The sequence below is a fragment of the Hyaena hyaena genome, unplaced genomic scaffold (genome assembly GCF_003009895.1).
Source record: "Hyaena hyaena isolate Hyena2069 unplaced genomic scaffold, ASM300989v1 scaffold_253, whole genome shotgun sequence".
Lineage (NCBI taxonomy): Eukaryota > Metazoa > Chordata > Mammalia > Carnivora > Hyaenidae > Hyaena > Hyaena hyaena.
The window spans coordinates 1,460,772-1,483,402 of NW_024080887.1; the positions used below are offsets into that span (position 1 = coordinate 1,460,772).

The 22,631-nt window shown below is 41.7% G+C and overlaps 1 protein-coding gene across 7 annotated transcripts in view; it reads right to left on the reverse strand.

Moving 5' to 3' along the window:
- Positions 1-10,747, reverse strand: part of PWWP2A (PWWP domain containing 2A) — a 35,384-nt gene extending 24,637 nt beyond the window's left edge. For 6 of the 7 annotated variants that reach the window (XM_039245343.1, XM_039245339.1, XM_039245338.1 and 3 more), the window contains exon 1: positions 10,103-10,747. In XM_039245343.1, coding sequence (XP_039101274.1) covers positions 10,103-10,686 — 584 coding nt within the window. In that variant the 5' untranslated portion in view covers positions 10,687-10,747. Of the gene's footprint in view, positions 1-5,091; positions 5,162-8,727; positions 8,977-10,102 lie in introns of those variants that run through there. The other variant, XM_039245341.1, reaches the window with a different exon arrangement.
- Positions 10,748-22,631: the final 11,884 nt, after the last annotated feature.

The window sequence follows — 22,631 nt, forward strand, 5'->3', positions numbered from 1 at the left end:
TGACCAACTGTTGGCTTCAGCTCTGGTCATGATCTCAGTCACAGGACCCAGGTCCAGCTCTCTCTCTCTCTCTCCACCCCCACCCCCCGCCCTTCCCCTACTTGTGCTCTCTCTCAAAATAAACAAATTTAAAAAAATTAAAAACTTGGGCTCAGTTCTGCTAGTCTGGTCCTATCATTTAATAACTGTAAAGAAAAGCACAAAATTATTTTCCTTTCCCTAACTGAAAGGTGTCATTCTCAAAGCTAAGCCCTCTTCAATGTTTTAAAAGCATACAGGAAGTAGAAACACTATAAGGACTAAATTTCTCTGCAACTATAACTTAGTCTTCATGACAAAGCTCAAAATTTCCTCACAAGCCATCTACCCCAAGGGGGCAGTGTGTAAAAAAGATGGAAAAACATACCACACCATAGATTATGCAAGCATCTACATATTCCATTCCCTAGTAAAATATGTCAAAGTTATACATCACAGATGTTACCTGAAGCTTCTACTATCCTTTTAAGGTGTTTTAAAGATAAAGATTACACTGCAATATAACGGGATTTAGTGTCTAGTCAAGCAAACCCATCTTACTTAATTCTGCCACTTAGTTAATACATACAGCACTTACTATGGGATAAGAACTATTCTAATGTATACTTATTCATATTAATTGATTTAATCCCCACAACCCTTCAGTAAAGTGTTAGACCTATCCTCATTTTATAGAGACGGTGAAGTGATGATCTTCCCAAGATGACATGGCTGGTACGTAGTACACAGTAGAGCCAGGATACGAATCAATGCAGTTAACCAAAGTCAGGTTCTTCACTGCTGCTGCTGCTACTACAACCACTGCCTCCATTTCATCAAGTTTCGTATCCTCTCTCTTCCACCTCCACTTCCCGGCTAAGGGAGTGGAGGGGCTGACAGGTCCACACACTCTTCTCAGAACCCGTGGAGATAGACAGGCTTCACAATTCAGAATTTTCCTGGTTTTTGGAGTAAGCCACCTATCATCAGGCATATGAATACTTCAGCAATGAAATGAAAGAACATTCACACTAAATGGGATAAACAGATGCAAAGGTTTGATAAAGAGATGAAACAGTCACCAAGAAAGTAACAAAGTTCAGTTTTCTGAGCGTTTTGGATACTGGATTTGCAGTTAAGTAACCAAAGAACTGTCATCTAGATTAAGAATATGCATAACTGCTCACCTTAGGGCCTAGAACATAATAAGTAGGGACAATATATGGTAACTATTAAAGTTAAAATGTATTCAATTTTATTAACTATAAGTGAATATGGAAACTTTTTAATTAAAAACGACAAGTATTACAAGAGCAATCTGCAGGGACTACGGGTACCCACATGGGCAAGGACGCAGGGGGGATGACTTTAACAACATAAAAACAAACCATGCACCAATTATGACTAGAATACCAGGAAATATATTTTAAAATTAAGTGCTAGGGAGGGAGGCTGCATAAAAATTTTAAAATAACATCTAACTAAAAAAATGTATTCAATCTTTGAAAAGTCTATTCAGTCCTCTTATAAAATCATGGATAGCTTTTGGAGGAGTCAGGGGGTTAAACACTAATAATTTCAATTTTAAGCTCCCAATCATGTACTCAACCAATCCTCTAAAAGCCTGTCTGGGTCACTAGGTTTAGAAATAAAAATGGAGACGACTTATAGATAAACACTTATGCTTCAGTCTTTTTTTTTTTTTTTTTAATTTTTTAATGTTTCTTTTTGAGAGAGACAGAGAGAGAGAGTGCAAGCAGGGAGGGCCAGAGAGAGGGAGACAAAGAACCCCAAGCAGGCTCCAGGCTCTGAGCTGTCAGGACAGAGCCCAACTTTGGGCTCAAACCCCCAAACTGCGAGATCATGACCTGAGCTGAAGTTGGATGCTTAACTGACTGAGCCACTCAGGTGCACCTATGCTTCAGTCTTTTTAAAAGTAAAAATAGTAACAACATCTATATGGTAGTCAAATTATTTAACTCCTTAATAGTAAACTTTATTTTTTTAAATGCTTATTTTTGAGAGAGCGTTCGCAAGCTTGGGAAAGAGGCAGGAGCACAGGATTCAACGCAGGCTGTGCTGAAGGGCAGGGAGCCCAATGAAGGGCTGGGAACTCAGGAACCGTGAATGGAAGCTACGTGCTCAACACCAGTCAAGAGCAGACAAATCTTGGCTTCACTTTTATACATCTCTTAGAGCAACATAGTTGACATTTTCCCAAGAAAAGGAACACCGGTATAAAAGGTACTATTTCATTAATGTAAACACTCATCAGTGTGCAAACTCCTGAACAGAGTTCCCTTGGTCCTGGTTCTAAAATATCAAGGAGTTTTATGTTTCCTATGTTTCCATTATGAATTCTAAGTACTTTTAATATTTCTTTTGTATTATGTCTAATGGGGTCTACCACACAGAGGCTGAAATTATTTCTCAACAGATTTTTTTTTTTTAGCAAAAACAGGCCATTCAACAACTTACAGTATTTTAGTCTTTAAATTATTTCCCAATTAAGTTATTCAGCAGCTGGTAAAACATCCCAGGACCACCATATTATGAAGAAGAAACCCTATTTCCAAAAATGCCCAAAAGTATTCGCTAAATTGAAATGAAGAGCAATTCACCTTTTTTTCTTTCTTTTATTTTTTTGGAGATAGAATGAGCAGAAGAGAGGGGCAGAAGGAATAAGAGGTATCATTTCAAGCAGACTCTATGCTCAGCGCACAGCCTGATGTGAAGCACTTGACCCACAACCCTAGGATCACAACCCCAGGCAAAAGCAAGAGTCAGAGGCTCAATCAACTAAGCCACCCAAGCACCCGAAGCAATTCATCTTTTTTTTGCTTAAGCTTACTCATTTGTGAGAGAGAAAGAGTGCACACACATACACAAGCAGAAGAAGGGCAGAGCAAGAGGGAAAGAGAATCCCAAGCAGGCTCTGCACTGTCAGCACAGAGCCTGACACAGAGCTCGAACTCACAAACCCTGAAATCTATGACCTGAGCCTAAATCAAGAGTTGGACGCTTAACTGACTTGAGCCACCTAGGCACCACCTACCCCCCAGCAATTCATATTTTAAAAGCAAGCAACTATTGCCAGGTTGAGAGAGGAACAAAGAATCGTATCATTTCTACCCACCCCATCAAAATCATAAGCTAAATGGTAATGGTAAAAACACTGAAGTAGATTTAGAACAGGATTGCTTTCAGATCTTTTTTTTTTTTAATTTTTTTTTAATGTTTTAATTTATTTCTAGGAGAGAGAGAGAGAGAGAGAGAGAGAGACAGTGTGAGCAGGGGAGGGTCAGAGAGAGAGAGAGAGTCACAGACTGAAACAGGCTCCAGGCTCTGAGCCGGCAGTCAGCACAGAGTCCGACGCGGGGCTCAAACCCACGAACCGTGAGATCATGACCTAAGTGAAAGTCGGACGCTTAACCGACTAAGCCACCCAGGCGCCCCAGGATTGCTTTCAGATCTTAAGAGAATTGCATATTGTTCAAAAAAGGCATGTGTAAAGTACCTACTAATATCTGTCGCTTAGAATTTCAGGCAATTTACTTAATCTCTCTGAGCCTTAGTGTCTTTATCTGTGAAATGGGGATTAGTGGAAAATACTTCATTGGATTTTCCAGAGAGTAAACTGAAAACAATGTATACAAAGTGCTTGGCCTAGGGCCTAGTTTAAGAGAGGGAAAACACATAGTGGCTACTGTTAATTACAGAAAGTAAAGACTGGCAATCTTCCTAGAAGATGGGAATATGCAGAAAGTGAAATTAAGTATTTTGGAGGTATGAGTTTTAATAGGCTAAAAACCACTATTCTATTGTAAGGTGACTATATAAAACTAGTCCAAGGAAAAAAGATGAAAGTTATAGACTATTAAATTTCTAGTGGGTAACCAGATTTAGGAAACCTATTTGCAAGTCTAATTACCTATCCTATAATAAGGATCTGGATCTGCCACCCAAGTGGCCCATCCCCACATGCACTGCTTACTTTATAATTACATTCAATCAAAATTAACTAGTAACTTTTAAAACAGGTTTAACAAATTTATGGTCCTACTATTTTGGCAAAACCACTCCCTAAATATTAGTTATCTCCAAATATGGTCTAAGAATCACCTTCATCAGAATCATCTTGGTTAAAACTGCAAATTGGAGCTTAAGCACACTTGTTTGGAAGCCCAATGCCCAAAGTGTTTAGCAAAAACATTCTGTTAAATCCACCCAAAGTGGAACTTAACCTCCACTTACTCTCTTGTAAGATCAGACACTAGAGCAAACTCTGTTCTGCTGCTGCTGTGTGCCTGAATTAATAGGAATTTAGGGAGAACAGGGTCAATAAATTTCAAGAAATAAGAATGTATTTCATAGGTACAAATAACTACTAAGAACATATTTCCTTTTTTTTTTTTTTTAATCAATGTGACATTAACTCAGCCAGAACAGAGATGAGCACATACTACAGAAAACTCTTTAATAGCTGCCGACTGAAAAGCAGATATTAGGAAGATTAAGCCTGTTTTCTTCAAGAACTTTGCTTTAAAACAGTACATAGTGAGGTATGGTCTGTCTTACATAAAAAAGGCTGAAAATTAACCTCATTAGAAACCCCAAGTAAAATAAAACATGCCTGGCACAGTTTGTGTTTACATCTAGTTTATCTAGTTTATAAAATTAAGCTTTAAAATCTTTTAATGGCATGATGTTACAGGATTTTTACACTCAAACTAGGTTTTTAATGTCCAACCATTCACTACCTCTTAAACAGAAAATCCTTGCAGTCCAGCATGCTACGGAAGAGCACACTCTCAATACAACATATATATTGATTTAGCAGTGGGTGTCCTAAAACTGTCTGGGTCAGAAAGTGGTCAGAAAGTAGCCTCTGTGCTAGCTTTCTATGGGAACCTCTTATCTACACCTTGGGATATAAGCAGTATAATCACAAAAAAAAATTTTTTTTCAGTGTTTCAAATATGTACAACTCAACACAAGCATTCAAGCATACTACTTGAGGACCTAAATTCTCAACCTGGACGCTTAGTATAAGCTACTAATACCACTACTCACTGCTTCACCAGAATGGCTGTATATTTTTCCCACCAAAAGTAGAGCTATTGCACCATACGTTTCATGGTCTCTGTAAAGAAAGAAAATCATTGTCTTGGTTTATATTTCCTTAAAAAAACAAATAAATTTCTACAAATTGTTTTAAGAACTTAGTGAAATCTGAAGTTTTTTAAAGAAATCACCTCAATTCTTTTTAATGCAACAGCAGCCCCATACACACACACAATATTTGTAAAAGGTCAAGGCTAAAATGTTAACTAGCTGCAACTTTTAATAAGCACATACCACAAAATTAAAATCCACAGGGTTTTTAACGCATAAACATTTACTTCATGACTCCTTAATCCATATCAGATCAAATAAAATGGAATTCAGAGAGGTTTTTCAGGATTTCAAAGTGGCTTCAGAACTACTTTCTAAGATGTGGAGAACAGTGGTGAACAATTTAAATGATCCCTCTGTGTAGTTAGAAGCCACAGGTCCCGGCAAACACTGTTGCTGCAGGGAGGGATTGAGAAGGCTGAAACTACCTTTTCAGAAGCGGAGGCTGCAGGCTTTTGCCCTCTGCAGATAATCCTGACCGGTTAAAGTTTTCTCTATTTGGAATTATTAAAGTTGGAAGTGTATTTAAGGGATAGGGCTACAGAGTGCAGGCAGGCAGGTGATATCTGTATCATTTCTACTGACCCAAACACACCAGGGAAGAGAGGCTTTCAAAAGAGGCCCTCAGGGGACTGGTTGTTGCACCTTCGGTGCACTATTGAAGGAAAAGAACTATTTTTAAAAATTATGGAAATTCATCCAATTGGATGCAACTGGAAAAAAAATTCAGAATGTGTAAAGTTCTGTGCTCGCTTCGGCAGCACTTACACCAGAATGTGGAAAGTTCTGCCAAAGTCTATGGTTTAATAAACACTGCAAGGGAATAAATGTTACCAGCAAGAGAACTACCAAAGAAAAACTTATGAAACTGAGCAACCAATTGCAAAGTATAAACTTTATTTGAATCCTGATTTGAACAAAACTTAGATGTCGATTGAGATGTTAATTTTGAGATGTACTATGAAATTTTTACACTGACCACAGGATAACAGAAAGGAACTGCTATTATTTGAGCTGCAATAACAGTAGTACAACTATGGTTTTAAAATCCTTATCTTTTCAGAGGTCTATACCGAAATTCTTATGGTGAAGAAACAGGTTTAGAATTTGCTTCGAATAATCCAGTGGAGGTGGGCATATGATGAAACAAGTGTGACTAATAATTGATAAATGTCAAAGCAAGAATGATACATACGTGGAGGTTCATTTCCCATAATACAAAATTATGACACAATCACTGATTCATTATTGTCTAAAATATTCATTAAGACACTTTAGCAACCTGAAGGAATGCTTATTATATAATGCTAAATGAAACAAATGTATTTATGTCAAAATTTCAAAAGCTTAAGGTTAAAGAAGAAAAGGGAGTAAGAAAACCAAACTGAATTTGTGGGTTAGTTGATTATTTTTATCTGCTAATATTAGAGTATTGTCATTATATATTACTAATGAATTCAGAACTAGGCATGTAATTTACACTACCTAAGAGAGCTGGGTATAAAACAGTGCAGGAGCCTAGCATAAACTAAAGAATGCCTTAAAGGGTATTCAGTTTCAAATAAATCCTAAGCTACATTAAAAGCAGTTTTTAACCAGATATTCAAGTATTTTCATTCTTAGTATGACAGTGTCATTTAAATAGTAGCCAAAGCAAGCTACTTTGAAGATATGAGGAGGAAGTAACAATCAAACTAGGGTGGTACAAGAAAACTAGACCCCTTGGGCACCCTATTCATTTTACAAATACATAAACTGAGGCATGAAGTTTGCTTGTTTGGATTTGTGAACTGCCTAAAGTCAAAATGAATTAGCCTCATAAACTACAGACTGGAGCCCAAAGAGGCATAGGGATTTGCCCAAAGTTACAGTGTTAACTGGAGCCTGGCACCAGAAGTCAGACCCCAACTACTCTTGACACCCTGTGCAGATCAATCTACTAAGTGGTACTACCACTTTTTCATTTTTCTTTTTTTTTAAATTACATGCATCCTGTTTCTTTTTGCCACTAAAAGATTCTCAAAAATGTGTTCTTCAATCAAATAACTAAAAATACGGCAAAAAAATAGTAAAATGACAGGAGGGTGAAGAACGTCTAATGCTTACAAAAGCAGACTCCAGATCAATCCGTATATATGAAAAGCTATACACTAGGATTGAACACTTTTTTTCTACACCGTGAACAACTCTTCCAGCTTTAAGACATTTCTGTACCACTGATAATGTCAGAATAAAATAACCAGAAAAAGCATTAACTGGCCCTCTTAAAGACGGAAGAAAACCATACATGTACACTGAGGCACTTAGGAGTCTCCCAAATGTAATTCTTTCCTATCTCCTTGAACCAAGCAAGAACCAAGACTTCAGAGACTGCTTTGTGTTCCACATATACAGCTAAGGAAGTGGGGAATCTGAAGAGCAGAAGGTCTCATGGCTGTTACCTGACTCAAGAATCTGCTTGGCTCCAAAACGCATCCTCTCTGTTCTACCTAACTACTGATACTATGTAGTTCCTACTGATACTATCTAACTACTATGATACTCTGTATCATAAAACTGCTGAAATCAAGATAGGCACTAAATTTCAGAAATCTGCAATTCTTTACTTACTGTTTAAAATTTTCCAGCCCAACTTTCTAATATGAAAAGAGAAAAAGTATAGGCTTTAGAATCAGATCAACCTACACTTGCCATTTAAAAGCTTTACCATTTAAAAGCTCAGTGACTGGCCAAATTAAATGAACTTCAGTTTCCTCCTATATAAATGAAAAATACCACCAGAGTTATAAAGACTAAAGCAAGTGGTACAATGCCTGGTACATAATAAGCACTCAATAGGACACTCTTGTTATTTTTACCTAAAGGTTTAATTAAACGGCCAATTCAAATAAGATTCAAACTTGTTTTTAAAGCAGCTGATTACTGTAGTTATGGCAGAATCTATGAAGAGTATCTCCTGGATCATCAGTTAACTCCAAAACTGTACATGCAAATATGCAATCAAGGTAAGGCACAGATTACAAAATATATGGGCAGATCCATTTTTCCAATTATGAAAAAGATACCCAACTAGACAATCATTAGTCCAATAACGATTCCTTCAAGTGCTAAATTTTTCAAACACTGTGTTATTTCCTCACCAATTCCACAATGGCTACTTCCCATATATAAGCTTCCAGAAGGCAGGGACTGTATCTCATAACATTCAGAACACTAAGAGGTGCCTTACACACAGATGTGCTCAATAAATATTTGTTGAATGAAAAGTTGATATGGTTTCCTTAATGACCTTTAAAAAAAACTTTAATGACAGAATCCTTTCACTTTAAAACATTAAAATGCAAAAGGTTTATAATAAAAATACCTCTCTCAAGCAAAGAAATTGCTGTCTATAAGAAGCATGGTTAGCGAGGCAGAACTCAAACAACAAACTGCAATTTCCTATCAAAGAAAAGTTTTAAAAATAAAACTCCAACACAATGAGCACCTCAACAGAGGAAAGCACTATCTAGTCCATTGCCAGGAACAACTTACCTTTTCGCACCTTCCTTTTGCAGATTTGAAATCCAGATTCTCACACAATCACTGGCCTTCACTTCTGTTTGATTCAATAGCATACACACTACTGAGTCTCTCTCCTTCACTATTCAATACATGAGTAGAAAGCACACTGGTCTTATTCTGCTTTCTAACTATGAAAGCAAAAGTGCACTAGTCCTAATCCAAAATTCTCAAAAAGAAAAGGGAAAAGAAAAAAAAATTTTGAGATTAAACAATGAACAGAAGTAATTGTAAAGGCTCCCATCTTCCTCCCTGCCCACACATCCTACTTCAATGTGTGTGTGTTTTTCACAAGTGCCTTCAGTATGTATTTTAAATGGTTTTTTCCCCCCCAAATGGGAAAAAGACTCTGGTGTTTTGATGGGAGGACAAGAAATTAAAAACAAAACATATTAAAGTAAGCCATTTCCAAACAGGTGAGATACCCATCAGAGTGTGTGCTGTTGCAGGAAACAGAATGGAGAGCCGTGAATGGGAGTCTCTGCACTTCATATCTGCAAAAGAAGAGAATAAAAAGATTAACTTAACTCTAGACTTGGAATACCTTCTTTACCTGTTTAAAGCAATGCCCTTAAACATTTTAAATGTACTAAGACAAAGGCTTGTGGGTGAACTCAACCTTCTTGCCCTTAACACATAAATTTAAACTATATCTACAGTATTAGAAATCAATATTTGAACACTTTGATACCACACCATCTTGATATTACAGGGTAAAAAAAAAAATCTCTCTCTTCTTTAGGCTTTTCTTAAAACCATCATTTTAATTAGCCAAATGGGTTCCCTATTGCAGTTATCTAGGGAGAATTAGTTCTAACAGTAAGAAAAACAGTCTGGAGGTTCATTTCTAACAAATACTCTACCCCCTATAAGGAGTGGCAGTTAACCTTCTGGGAACCCCAATGCACACACCCCATTCTCCAACCTCATTAAAGGTTAAGAATAAAAGTGCCCCACGAGCAAAGTCATCCCCCCCGCCCCCGCTCCCCACCCAGCACCACATTCTCCGCAAAACTCCTTCCTTACTTCGCGCTAACCCACCAGCCGCTAGAGTGGGTACGCCAGGGCCAGGTCACAGACGGAGCCCAGGTGTGAGAGGTGAGCTCCGCGAGCCCGTCAGGCACCCGCGACCCCACCTGGTGACACACCTGCCCTCGCAGGAGCCCACCTGCGGCAGGGACCGCCCTCTCCCAGCCTTGCGCCGATGCCCAACTCGGAGCGCGCGTCCCGCGCCGCACGGGACCCGAGGGTGCGCAAGCGGCGGGAGCCGGGATGCAGGGGTGGTCCCGGCTCGCTCCCTCCCTAGGGACCAAGCGGGCCCCGGGGCGTGCTGGGGCGGGCGCGGTACCTTTTGGACAGATCCATGAGGACCCCGGAGAAGAGCTTCTCTCCTAGACGGAACGACACGACGAGCGCGTCCTCAATGATGTGGTCCAGCGTGACCCGCACCTCCGAGCCGGGAATCAGCTGCGACACCGCGGAGTCCCCGCCCGCCGGCGGCACGAGCGCCGGGGCTGCGGGCTGGGGCAGCGGCGGTTCCTGGCGCTCCTCGGGAGCGGGGGGCTGCTCGGGCTGCGGTGCAGGGGAAGGTGGAAGCTCGGGCCCTCCCTGAGGCACAGCTGCCGCCGGCTCCGCCACCCGAGCGGGCAGCTTCTCCTCAGCCTCCAGCTCCGGCCCCGCCGCCTCCGGGCTGCGGGCGAGCTCCCCCGGCGGCGGCGGTGGCGGCGGGAGCGGCGGCTCGTCGGCCTGAGGAGAAGACTGCTGCCCGTCGGCCTCTCCGTCCGGCACGGATGCTTCAGTCGCCGTGACCGGGAGGGGGTCAGTGCCGGCCTCGCTGCCGGGGATGGGCTCCATCTCCGGCTCGGCCTCGCCGGCGCCCCCCTCCCCGGGGGACGCTGCAGTCGCTGCCGCCTCTGCAGCCACGGCCGCCATTTTCTTCCTGGCTTCTCCCTCCTCCTGCTCGGGCTGCAGCGGCGGCAGCAGCGCTGCTTGGTTCCCTGGGCCTTCCCCTCCCTCCCTTGAACAGTTTCGTCCCGCCCTTTCCCTGATGCTCGGCATTGGCACCGGGCCATTGGTTGCGCCCTACACCTCTCCCTCACTCCGGATACTCCATTGGCCAGATGCGGACGTCTATCACCCAGTCAGTCCCTCCCCTCCCGCACAGAGTAGGAACTTCTCATTGGCCGGATGAGTTGTCAAATGTTGAATCTTAGAGGAGGAGTGAGGAGACGAGGGAAGTCACAAAAGCAGAGCCACATACTTGTCGCCTCTTTCTATTGGCTGGAAGAGGAAATAAAGTTTTGTGGTTGGCCCGCGCTCTTGCCCATTATCAGTCAGGCTTTCAGAGGTGGGATAAAGGAGAGAATCACGTGGCGTGCCAGTTCTTTCAAAGGCGGCCGAGGGGAGGAGTCAGGAGAGAATGCGGGAGGAGAACAGCTTCCCAAGAATCCCTGCGCGGAGCTCCTTAGAATAAATGTTATTTCTAGGCGCGGACCTGCTTGCGGCCGCGTGCGGGCACGACAGGCTTCTTTGGAAGGCCATCTAAAGTTTGAAAATAATTCTTCAAACGTGTTTTGAGCTCTTACTCGGCTAGGTACCGTGCTAGGTGCTGGAGGTGGAATGATGTGCAAGACATTCTCCATAACCTCGTGACAGACACTCCAGCCCACACATAGTGTTTTCCTTGACTTCTCTCCACTTTCTAGGAACAATGCACCTACTTATTTCAAAGTAGGAAAATGCTAATGAAAAGAGGAGGGACACCATGCATACTGTATTTAGCTGATGAATGTTCCAAAGAGCAGTCCTGAGGCATTTAGGGGCTTACCTTGCTTGCTGTCTCCAAATTGACCGGAAAGTGAAGGCACCTAGTGTCTTGCTTAAACCTTTTTTCTTTCCTGGCCTCTTCCTGTGCCACAGGCTCAAAACCTCTCTTCAGTGTCTAATGCTCCCACTTTAACTCTTCCCATTTTAAGTCTCTTGATTTGTTATGTCTAGAAGAATCTACACAACACATTTATTTCAGATTTCACCTCAGAATCAGCCTATTCTCCAGAAGAGGTTGTAGGCACTGAGAATGCTGACAGGGAGGAGAGAAAAGGTGACAGTATTAAGGGGAGTTAGAAAATGAAATTCCAAATAATAATAGCTAACAATTAAGGAGCACCTGTGTACCAGGCCCTAGTACAAACCCTTAGTATAGCATCTCATTTAATCCTTACACTACTCCTATGAAGCAGGTGCTATTATACCCATTTTAGAGATAAAGAAATTGAAGCCCAAAGAGTGTGCGCAAGGTCACTCAGCTAGTAAATTTCAGAGACAAAACTGCAGTTTTACGTTGAAAAGGACCAAAAATGACAAAAACTAAATATCACCATGTGTTCTCAGTATTGCAAGCCACGGGGCTCTTAGGGAAAGCCAATAGGAAATCCTAGTCAGGGCAGGCTTAGCATCTCCAAAGTAGCAGAAGGAAATGAAATTACTGACTGTCACTCTGTGTCAGAGTAATTTTCCCATAAGCTCACATTTAAAATCCTGTGAATTAAGTCTTCTCCCTCTTTTCCAGATGAGAAAACTGACCCTTAGCCAGGTTAAAGATCTCATAGGTCACATGCCTAGCAACAGGTCCAATCTAACCCAACTCTGCCAAGATCCATGACTATTCCACTCACTCATTCTTTGAACAAATTATTTATCTCCTGCAGGCCAGATAGTAAACAGACATGGATCTCACCTTACAGGGCTTTCACCATGATCACTTGGTCTATAATTCACCATAGTCAATTAATTAAACATTACATATAATTCTATAAAACTAGATCCATGCTGTGTTCCCACACTGTATAACCTCTCAGAAGGAAAAAAATACAGCTCAGTTCCGAGGAGGTGATTAATTCTTACAGTAATTCATTGCAAGATGCTGCAGTGAATCACTTAAATTAAGCATTTATGGCAGATCGCAGAATACCAAGTCCTCCTTCTCAATCACCATTTTCATCCTGCAACTGAAGAGCCTCTACTGGGTCACTATGTTCACATCAAGTATAACCCCTGCTGCTTGTCTGTCAAGTTCCTCTCTGTTCCTCCTCTATCTTTCAGGTTTGTTTTCTACTATTCTTCAAGCTTGCTAATACTGGAAAGATCTAATCATGCATCTTTCATCCATTTATTCAACAGATAAATTCATTCATATGCTAGGCTTGCAGCTAATATTAAAGACCTACTATGTGCCAGTTACTGGGCTTACCAGGCCAAAGGCATGTAGAAAGAACATAAGAAACTTCATGGTTCATAAGCCTGGGGCTTAATTTTCTAATTAGGGAGTCAGAAAATAAGCAATGAATAAACAAGATGATTACAGATTGTGAGAAATGCCATAAAAGAAATTAATAGGATGAGTGATAAGCAATCATTTCTGGCAAAGGGGCAGAGAGTGTCTTCTTTAGATAAGGTGGTCAGAAAAAGTCTCTCTGAGGATAAGGCATTTTAGTTAAAATGCAAAGGATAGGAAGGAGTCAGTTATTGACTGTTGTATGACTTCAGAAATTGCTGAAGTACTGAGGCAAAAGGGGACTTAGCTCATTCCAGAAACAGAAAGAGACCAGCGTGGTTGAAGAGGAATGGGCAAGAATATAGGTTGGTGAAATAAAATTGGAAAGGAAGACCGGAGCCAAATCATATTTTAAGTACTGCAGATATAAAAACAAGAGATTCTACCCTCAGGGAGTTTTAAGTCTATTGGGAACCTAAGCTGTTGTACCCTAGTCACCCATTCTATGCCTCTTTCTGGCATAGAATCAGCATAGAAAAAGCCCTTGGTATTTATGGAATGGATAGCCATATGGTATTTGAGACTAGATGGATGGTAGATGAATGGATGGAAGGTTGGATGGTGTCTTAATCCATTCAGTCTTCTAGAACAAAAATGTCACAGACTGGGTGGCTTATAAACAACAGAAACCTATTTCTTACAGTTCTGGAGACAAGAAGTACAAGATCAGGGCACCACCATGGTTTGGATGATGGCCCTTTGCCAGGTTGCAGACTTCTGAAGTATTCACAGGGCAGGAGGGGAAAAGGGAGCTCTCTTGGGCCTCTTTTATAAGGGCATGAATCTCATTCATGAGGGCCCCACCCTCATGACCTAATGACTTTCCAAAGACCTCCCCCCAATCAACATGAGGGTTTAGGATTTCAACATATGAATTTTGGAGGGACACAAACATTCAGACCATAACAGATAGATAATTGGTTGATTAAACAGATCACTGAATGGATGGACTGATAAATGGCAGGGATAAGGAATATAGCTGACTACTCAAGTGGATCCTCACTGTCTGTCACAAGCAGACTTTGATCTTGAGCTCTGTGGAGTAGTACAGTTTGGTAGCTAAAAACTCAGAGTGGAAGTGAATGAACCTCTATGTGACTCCCCAGTTGGCCTCTGACTAGCTATATGATCTGGGCATGATCTTAGGCTAGTTGATTAATCTCTGCTTCCTCATTCATAAAATATCTTAATAATAACTACAAAAGGGTGTGCTTGCTTTTAAGTGATATAACATATAAAGTGTTTAACATAGAACCTAAATCATAGTAAGCACATCTCCATCATTGTTAGCAACTAGATCTAGAAATTCATTCTTTCTTTTTTTAAGTATTATTTATTCTCTTTAGTAATCTCTATACCCAATGTGGGGCTCGAACTCACAACTCCAAGACCAAGAGTCAGATGCTCTTTCAACTGAGCCAGCCAGGTCCTCCTAGAAATTCAGTCTTATAACATCTGGTGTTAATCATATTCCAGGGGCTCTCCAACCTTATGAAAGACTAAGTAAAACCCCAAACACTGGGGTGTTGATTCACAGAGAGTTTTAAATATGGCTAATTGTGGTTTGTTTGTTTTTTCTGGGCTTGGTTTCTCAGGAAATCAAATTATAAACAAAAAATAGCATGGGGAGCAGAGACCCTCCACAAAACTCACTGCATGGCTGCAAAGCCATGATCACTGAACGAATTGCTCCTCTTGTTCTAGAACAATTTCTGACCAGTAACCAATATTTCTCTTCTAAAATCAAATCACCTACTCTCAGATCAAGACAGTGATTGATAACTACTGACGAACATGTCAATTATTGGCTCTCCCTCCATGCATCTCAGTGGTTCTCAATGTATCAAGGGATCTTTCTGAGAATCTGCTAAAAAGATATTTTACATATTGTATAATTCCATTCACATAAGGTACCAAAACAAGCAAAACAAATGTATGCTCTTAGAAATCAAGATAGAGGTTATTTTTGACCAGAGAAGGGGAATAGAACAGTTCAGCTAATGACTACAAGGGAATATGAGTAGGGTTTCCTAAGATTCTGGTAATTTTCTGCTTCTTCATCTACCTACTGGTTACACAGGAAAGTTCAGTTTATAAAAGTTCATCAAGCCATGCACTTTTATGTGCTTTTCTGTATATAGATTTATATTAGTTATCTATTACTGCTAGTGTCTTAAACATCATACATTTATTTTATCACAGCGCCTGTAGTCAGAAATTCAGGCATAGCTTAGTTGGGTCCTTTGTTTAGAGTCTCTCTTAAAACATAACCATGATGCCTGCAGGGGTTGCAGTCTCACCTGAAAGCTAGATTAGGGAAGGGCCCACTTCCAAGCTCACTAATATGATTCTTGGCAGGATTCAATTCCTCGATTGCTATTGGCAATAGCAATCTATTGGCTAGAAGCTGCCCTCACCACTTTGTCACATGGGCCTGTCCATAGGACAGTTCATGATTTACAGCTTGCCTCATCAGAGCAAATGTACAAAAAAAATCAAAGAGAAATGGAGCATGCAATAGAGAAGCCACAGTCATTTATAGCCTAATATCAGAATAGTCTTTCATCACTCGTGCTATGTTCTATTCAGAAGCAAGTCAGTAGATCAAGGAATGCCTGGGTGGCTCAGTCAGATAAGCGTCCAACTTCGGCTCAGGTCATGATCTCTGGATTCATGGGTTTGATCTCCGTGTCGGGCTCTGTGCTGACAACCTAGAGTCTGGAGCCTGCTTCAGATTCTGTGTCTCCCTCTCTCTCTCTGCCCCACCCCCATTCACTCCCTGTCTCTCCTTGTCTCTCCAAAAATGAATAAATGTTAAAAATAAAAAGGAAGTGAGTCAGTAGGTCCAGCCCAAACACTAAGAGAGATTGATTATGCAAGAGCATGACTATCAAGAGACAAGAATCATGACGAGCTGATTACCACACAATTTAAAGATTTTAAAAAATGACAGGCGCCTGGGTGGCTCAGTCAGTTAAGTGTCAGATTTCAGCTCAGGTCATGATCTCACAGTTTGAGTTCAAGCCCCACCCTGGGCTCTGTGCTGACAACTCTGAGCCTGGAGCCTGTATCAAATTCTGTGTCTCCCTCTCTCTCTGTCCCTCTGCTGCTCACACTCTGTGTCTCTCTTAAAAAATAAACAAACATTAAAAATTTTTTTAAGATTTGAAAAAATGAAAATAAAAAATATTTGAGATGTTTCTCTAAATCTTGCCCCACCCCCACATACTCATCCACAGACTCTGTTAAAGCCTCTATGTAGATGCTTTACATCCCATACCATCTACCCTTTAGTAACAGATCCACACCTCAGACAGGCAGGTGGAAGAGGCCATCATATTACAAAGGCCAATCCTAATACTGAGAACAGTCCCTATAAGGAGAGCCATCATTGATCTATTTAATGAGTACCTCTTATGTGCCAGGCAGAGATGGCAGCCAGGTGAAACTGGGGACGATCAAGCACATCAAAGGTGGGCACTGTCCTGAGATATCTTCCTCCACAGTCTTGGGTGTTTTTTCATATGCCCCCCTCCTTCTTTGTATATTTTCAACAGCTGCCATGTTAACATAGTTCCTTAAAAATGCACTTCAAGGACACTACTTTGGAGCAGTTCTAGACCATCTTGGTTTGCTTGGACCAAAGGGCTTTCTGGAATATAGAACATTCAGCCTAAAAGTGGGACAGTCCTAGGCAAATGGTGATAGTTGGCCAGGATTTATACTGAGTGTCTTGCAGAAATGAACGCTGATCCTTGCAACAACCCAGAAGGAAAGGGAGCCTCAGAGAGGTCAAAAAAAGCTTCCAAAGCTGGAAAATGGGATTAGGATGGGTCTGTCATTCTCCAAAGAATGTGCTCTTGGCAACTTTGATCTCTTGGCTATTTCTTCTATTTCCTTCACCACCCTCCAGGACAGGATTTTTGGATAGAAGGAATATCAGTGTGCTTTTTTTTTTTTTTTTTTTTGATCCAGGCTTCTAGTTCCAAGCCCACAGTTAAACCCAACCTTAGATTCTACCCTGATAGTACCCACCCTCTCAAAAAAATTCTAAGAACATATATGTATTTAATATTTTTCTCAGTTTCTCCTATCATTTTAAAGGTAGCAGGTCTTAGATTTTAAGATTCTTTTAATGGTTATTGATTTTTGAGACAGAGACAGAGTGCAAGCAGGAGAGGGGCAAAGAGAGAGGGAGACACAGAATCTGAAGCAGGTGCCAGGCTCTGAGCTGTTAGCACAGAGCCTGGTGTGGGGCTCGAACTCATGAGCCACAAGATCATGACCACACCTGAAGTCAGACATTTAACAGACTGAGCCATCCAGGTGCCCCTTAGAGTATGAGACTCTTAAAAAGACTTCATTTTATAGCTTCCTTAGAAGAGTGCTTATCCAAGTAATGGTACCTTATCATGTGCTTATTTCTTATCAGGCATGAAATCAATTAAACCATATTATATCCTTATGAGATACATTCATTCCATAATTATCACCACTACAGATTAGGAAACTGAGGCACAGAGAAGTTAAGTAAAGTGCCCAAGGTCACACAGCTAGTAAGAATAGGTAGGTATCAGATGGGGTGCCTGGCTGTCTCAGTCGGAAGAGCACGCAACTCTTGATCTTGGAGTTGTAAGTTTGAGCCCCACATTGGGTGCAGAGATTACTAAAACAATAAAAATAATAGGTATCAGAGAGCAATACCTATTTGCTCATTCATTACAAAGAGCTCCTGATCTTATGTGAAGCTTTCCGAAAAATAGGTGGAAACCTCAGCTAAAGAGGTATAGTAATACGAGGACCAACCCTGAAAAACCACAACCCCAAGATCATTTTGACAGAATTGCTCCTCTGTCCTCATTATTTATCTTTGTCTCAGTTTCCTCACCTCTAATACAGGAATGATCATCATCTCTACTTCAAATAGTTGCTGGGAAGGTTACACCGAATTGAATCAATCTGTGGGTGGTAACAGTTCCTATTATCCCTCCCAGAGGTCTGGAGGCCTGGGGGGGAGCATGGAAACGGTTTGGTTCATCCGATGTAAATTTTAAGCTGGGGACCAGGCACTAGTGTTAGCATTTCTCTTAGGATGATTCCTTTCCAAGCAGCTATTTCACTGTCTACCCCCAGCCAGTCCTCTGACTACATATGCAAATATAGGTCTAATTGCTTTGGTACATTCTTATGCCAAATTCCTACTCTGTTTTATTTGTGTTTATTTTAAAAATGGCCCAGATTGTTAAGGAATGTGTGTCTAGCTATATCTCGATTTAAAGAAAAGACCCTTGTGACGTCTGTCTTGTTCATCTCTGCACCTCTCTCACGTGTAGCACAGTGGCTGGCACAGGGTAGGCTTTCAGAAAACCTTTGTAAAATTCATAGACAAATGACTAGACAAGTGAATAGTTATTTCCAGGGGGTATAATCAATGTAGGGTTTCTTTCCTTTTTGACCATCTGCATAGCTGTCCTAATTTTCTCATTTTTCTATAATGCACATGTATTTCAGAAATGTTTAGATCCTTCAGCAAATAAATATATAACTAAGTGAATTTTTAAAAAAAAAAGTCCAGCATAGTCTTTTAATAAGAGGATTTCTTTCTTTCTTTTTTTTTTTTTAATGTTTATTCATTTCCTGGAGAGAGAGAGAGACAGAGTGTGAGTGGGGGAGGGGCAGAGAGAGAGGGAGACACAGAATCTGAAGCAGGCTCCAGGCTCCCAGCTCTCAGCACAGAGCCCTAGACGGGGTTCTAACTCATCAACGGGAAATCAGGACCTGAGCCAAAGCCCCACGCTTAACCGACTGAGACACCCAGGCGCCCCAATAGGAGGATTCCAAACACGGAATCTCTGGACGGGGTGTGCAGACCGGCAGGCCTGAGTGGGTTGCCCAGGGTCTAACCGCAGGAGGGATAAGACAGTCCTCATCCTAGATCCCAGAAGCTTCAGCAGTCTATCCTTCGCCTTTGGGTCACAACACACAACATATTTTACTTTGGTGTGCGTGCTGGGTGAAGACGAGAAGCAAGTCCCAGAAGAGTTTTTAAATGATTCATAAGGAGTTCTCCTCAGGAAGCGGAGACCTGGGTGCTAGGTGCACTGAATTAGAGATGGCATCGCTCCCGACCCCTCTCCACCCCACCAGGCAGTGAACCTTCATGGGTGACCCCCTTCTGTAGTTGTTTTTGGCCCCTGTATCCAAATCCGAATTCCTTCCAGGCTTGGCCCACTCCACCCTGGTCCGTGGTTGCTGACGAAGAAGGGAATAGACAAGCCCATTTAGTTGTCGTCCTCTCTTTGTTCCCTTGACCTTGAGACATTTACCGCAGCAGAGCCCGCGGTGCCGGGAGCCAGGCAGAGTTCTGGAATGAAAGGAAAGAGACCTTGGAGGGCTCTCGGAGCCCACACTCGTTTTCTCTGCTTTGGTCACCATAGTGACTTCTCTTTGAAGCCTCAATCCTGTGGGTTTTGCTCGATATTCATTCATAATAAGGCCACCCCTGTGTTTTCCGCCCACTGGGGAACAGAGAGCCGCGTGCATTTGTAGTCACGTGGCTCTTGCGCTGGGCCTTTAAGTGTGTGTGTGTGTGTGTGTGTGTGTGTGTGTGTGTGTGTGTATTCACGCGCGCGCACTGGAAGGTCCTCTGCTCTGCGGAGGGAGGGATCAGAGCTAGAAAGGAATTCAGATCCCCTCTGGTCTTGTTCTCATCGTTTACAGAGGAGAAGGGACCTGCCCAAGGTTTCCTAGCCTTCCAAGAGAAGCCCGCCGCTAGAACATGAATGCCCGGACTCCTGGCCCAGTGCTCACTGCACTCCTCACACAGGAACGTGCAGGCCCACAGGCTCATCCCAGATTTTCTAACTTCTTGGCCTTTTGTCCCAAACACTGGAGTCGCACTTCCTGAGACCGTCACTAAAGGATTAAAAAATCCATGATAACCAGATTGTGAACCTCTAGTGAAAGGCCAAAACTATAGTCCTATAGTGAGCCGAAGCAGTTCAATTTCCAGTACAGATTTGCAAGTAAATTAGCTCATTTGATCCTCCAAATTACCTGCAAAGTAAAGGTAATTTTACTATTTAAAATTAAATAGTAAATAAAATTTAAAAGGGATGACTATTACTCCCTTTTAAATTGAGAAACTGTGGCTTCAGAGTGGTAGTACGAATCAACTAGGGAGTCAGAGGTAAATTTGAATCCTAATTCTGCAATTTGCTAATGATAAAGAATGTCATAAAAGCTCATCAGTATAGTCACTGACTTCAAATTCAGTGAGACCCAGTGTCCTTCCCATTACCCTGCGGTGTGACTTTAGGCAAATTACTTAACTTCTCTGAGCTTCTATTTTCCATCAAAGAGCATAATAGAACCTATTTCACAGGGTCTTTGTGAGGATTAAATAAAGCAATGCACGGAAATCACCTAGCACTGTACTGGATACTTAATAAGTGGTTTCTATTATTCCAAAATTAGAAAGTTCTCTCCTGCTAGAACACCTGGTCACAGACAAAAAGAAAAAAAAAATTTACATCCCACATTCAGGCTCACTCAGAGTCCAATACCTTCCTTTGTGTCAGCCAAGGAACTGAGTACTTGAAAAAAAGACATCCCAAAGAGAGGAAAGTGCATTTGAAAGATGCTTTTCACAGCTTGATTTTGCATTTCTAAAAGATTCAGACTTGGGAAGGGAAGGGAAGAGTCGAGCTCTGTCTCTTGATAACTTTACTTCCAAAATTCTCCAGAACTATGCTGCCCAACAGGGTGGGCTCCCAACCTCTTGTGGTTATTGAACACATGAAATACATCTGCTCCAGACTGAGATGTGCTGTAAGTATAAAACCGATTCCGGGTCTTAAAGACTCAGTGGGAAAAATTTTTAAACATTTCTAGAATTCATTTCACCCATGTCTTTTGATGTTTCTAATATGGCAATCAGAAAATTTTCAGTTCTGCATTCGGCTCACATTATGTTTCTATAAGACAGAGCTGCTACAGGTAGAACACGGAATCCCAGCTTAGCCCACCTGTGTAGGGCACCTCCCGTGTGTCTCTCTCCTTTAATTCTTACAACAATATCGTCTGGAAGATATTGTTATTTACATTCCACTCCTGAAGGGCAAACTTACGGATGCCAGGCCTTTGGTTTGCCAGGTAAGATCACCAACCCCGCTATTATTATATACTAACATCATTCCATAAAAGAAGGACTTTGTAATACCAACAACACCGAACATTTCAACTGCATTAAACAGTACATTGCCCCTCGGTAATAAAAGTAGCTGGCATTTCTTAAGAGCTTACTATTTTAAAGGCACTGAGCTAATAATGCTTTAGCTTTTTCAGTTCTGTAAAACCCAGGAGGTTGGTTCCATTATTATCCCCATTTAGAAGAAAAGGCGAGTGATGGGGCACCTGGGTGGCCCAGTCAGGTAAGGGACCGACCCTTGATTTCCACTCAGGTCATGTTATCATGGTTAGTGAGATGGAGCCCCATGGTCGGTGAGATTGAGACCCACGACGGGCTCCGTGCTGACAGCACTGAACCTGCTTGGGATTCTCTCTCTCCTTCCCTCTCTCTGCACTTTGCCCCTCAAAACAAATAAGTAAACAATAAAAGAAAAAGATAAAGGACTCCAAGGCTCTGAGAGCTTGGCCCCCACTGGCTAATAAGTGGGGGCTGTAGAATTTGAACTCACATATGACAAATTCTAAAGCCTGTTCTCCATCAGTTGTGCCTGCCCATAATAGTACCAGGAAGTGACTGAAGTTTGCATTTGGCTATAAATTTGATGAGGTAGGGGTTTTTTTTGTTTTTCTTTTTTTAGAATTCTATTATAGATTCATACCCTTTCCCTCTCAACCCCACCCCGGTCTGTACTTGAATTTGGGAAAAGATAATTACAGTTGAAGTGACATGGGTATTTAAAAGGAAATCAACACATCTGCCTTCATCCTACATGAATATGGAAGAGGATTTCTATCTAGCCAGCCTTTCCCTCTCCCTCTCTTTCAATGTGAAATGTCAGGAAGCTCCAGAGACCAAACTGAGCCCACTGGGAAGGCCCTGGTGCCCCACATCCAGTGAGGACCAGGCTGTAGTTGGACTGCTTGACTCCTCACCCACAGCTTGATCTACACCTTCCACACAGTGGGAACTCAGATGTTGCGAGGGAGTCATCACTCTACTCCGCCCCTTTTCCACCTGACGGGGGATTTAGAACCGAGTTTCCCATGCCTGAGTTACAATTCATTTCTGACTTGGCCGCCTCCCAGCTTTCAGCTTTCAGAGCACAGCCCTCCCGGAGATCACGCCTGACTTCTAAAGCTGAGGGAAAACCTGCTCAGCATTAACCTTCTCCAAGTCCAAATTCAAATCCCTCAGTTTTAGATTGGCAGGGTGGGGGATTAGGGAAGCTGGCATTCTGAAGCTACAGAATAAGGGGAGGCCATAATAATCATGTATTTCAGTCATGTTGGGCTTTGTGACTATAATGACTATTACTTGCGAGGAGCTTTGCAGACACAGTATCGCTCAGTCCTC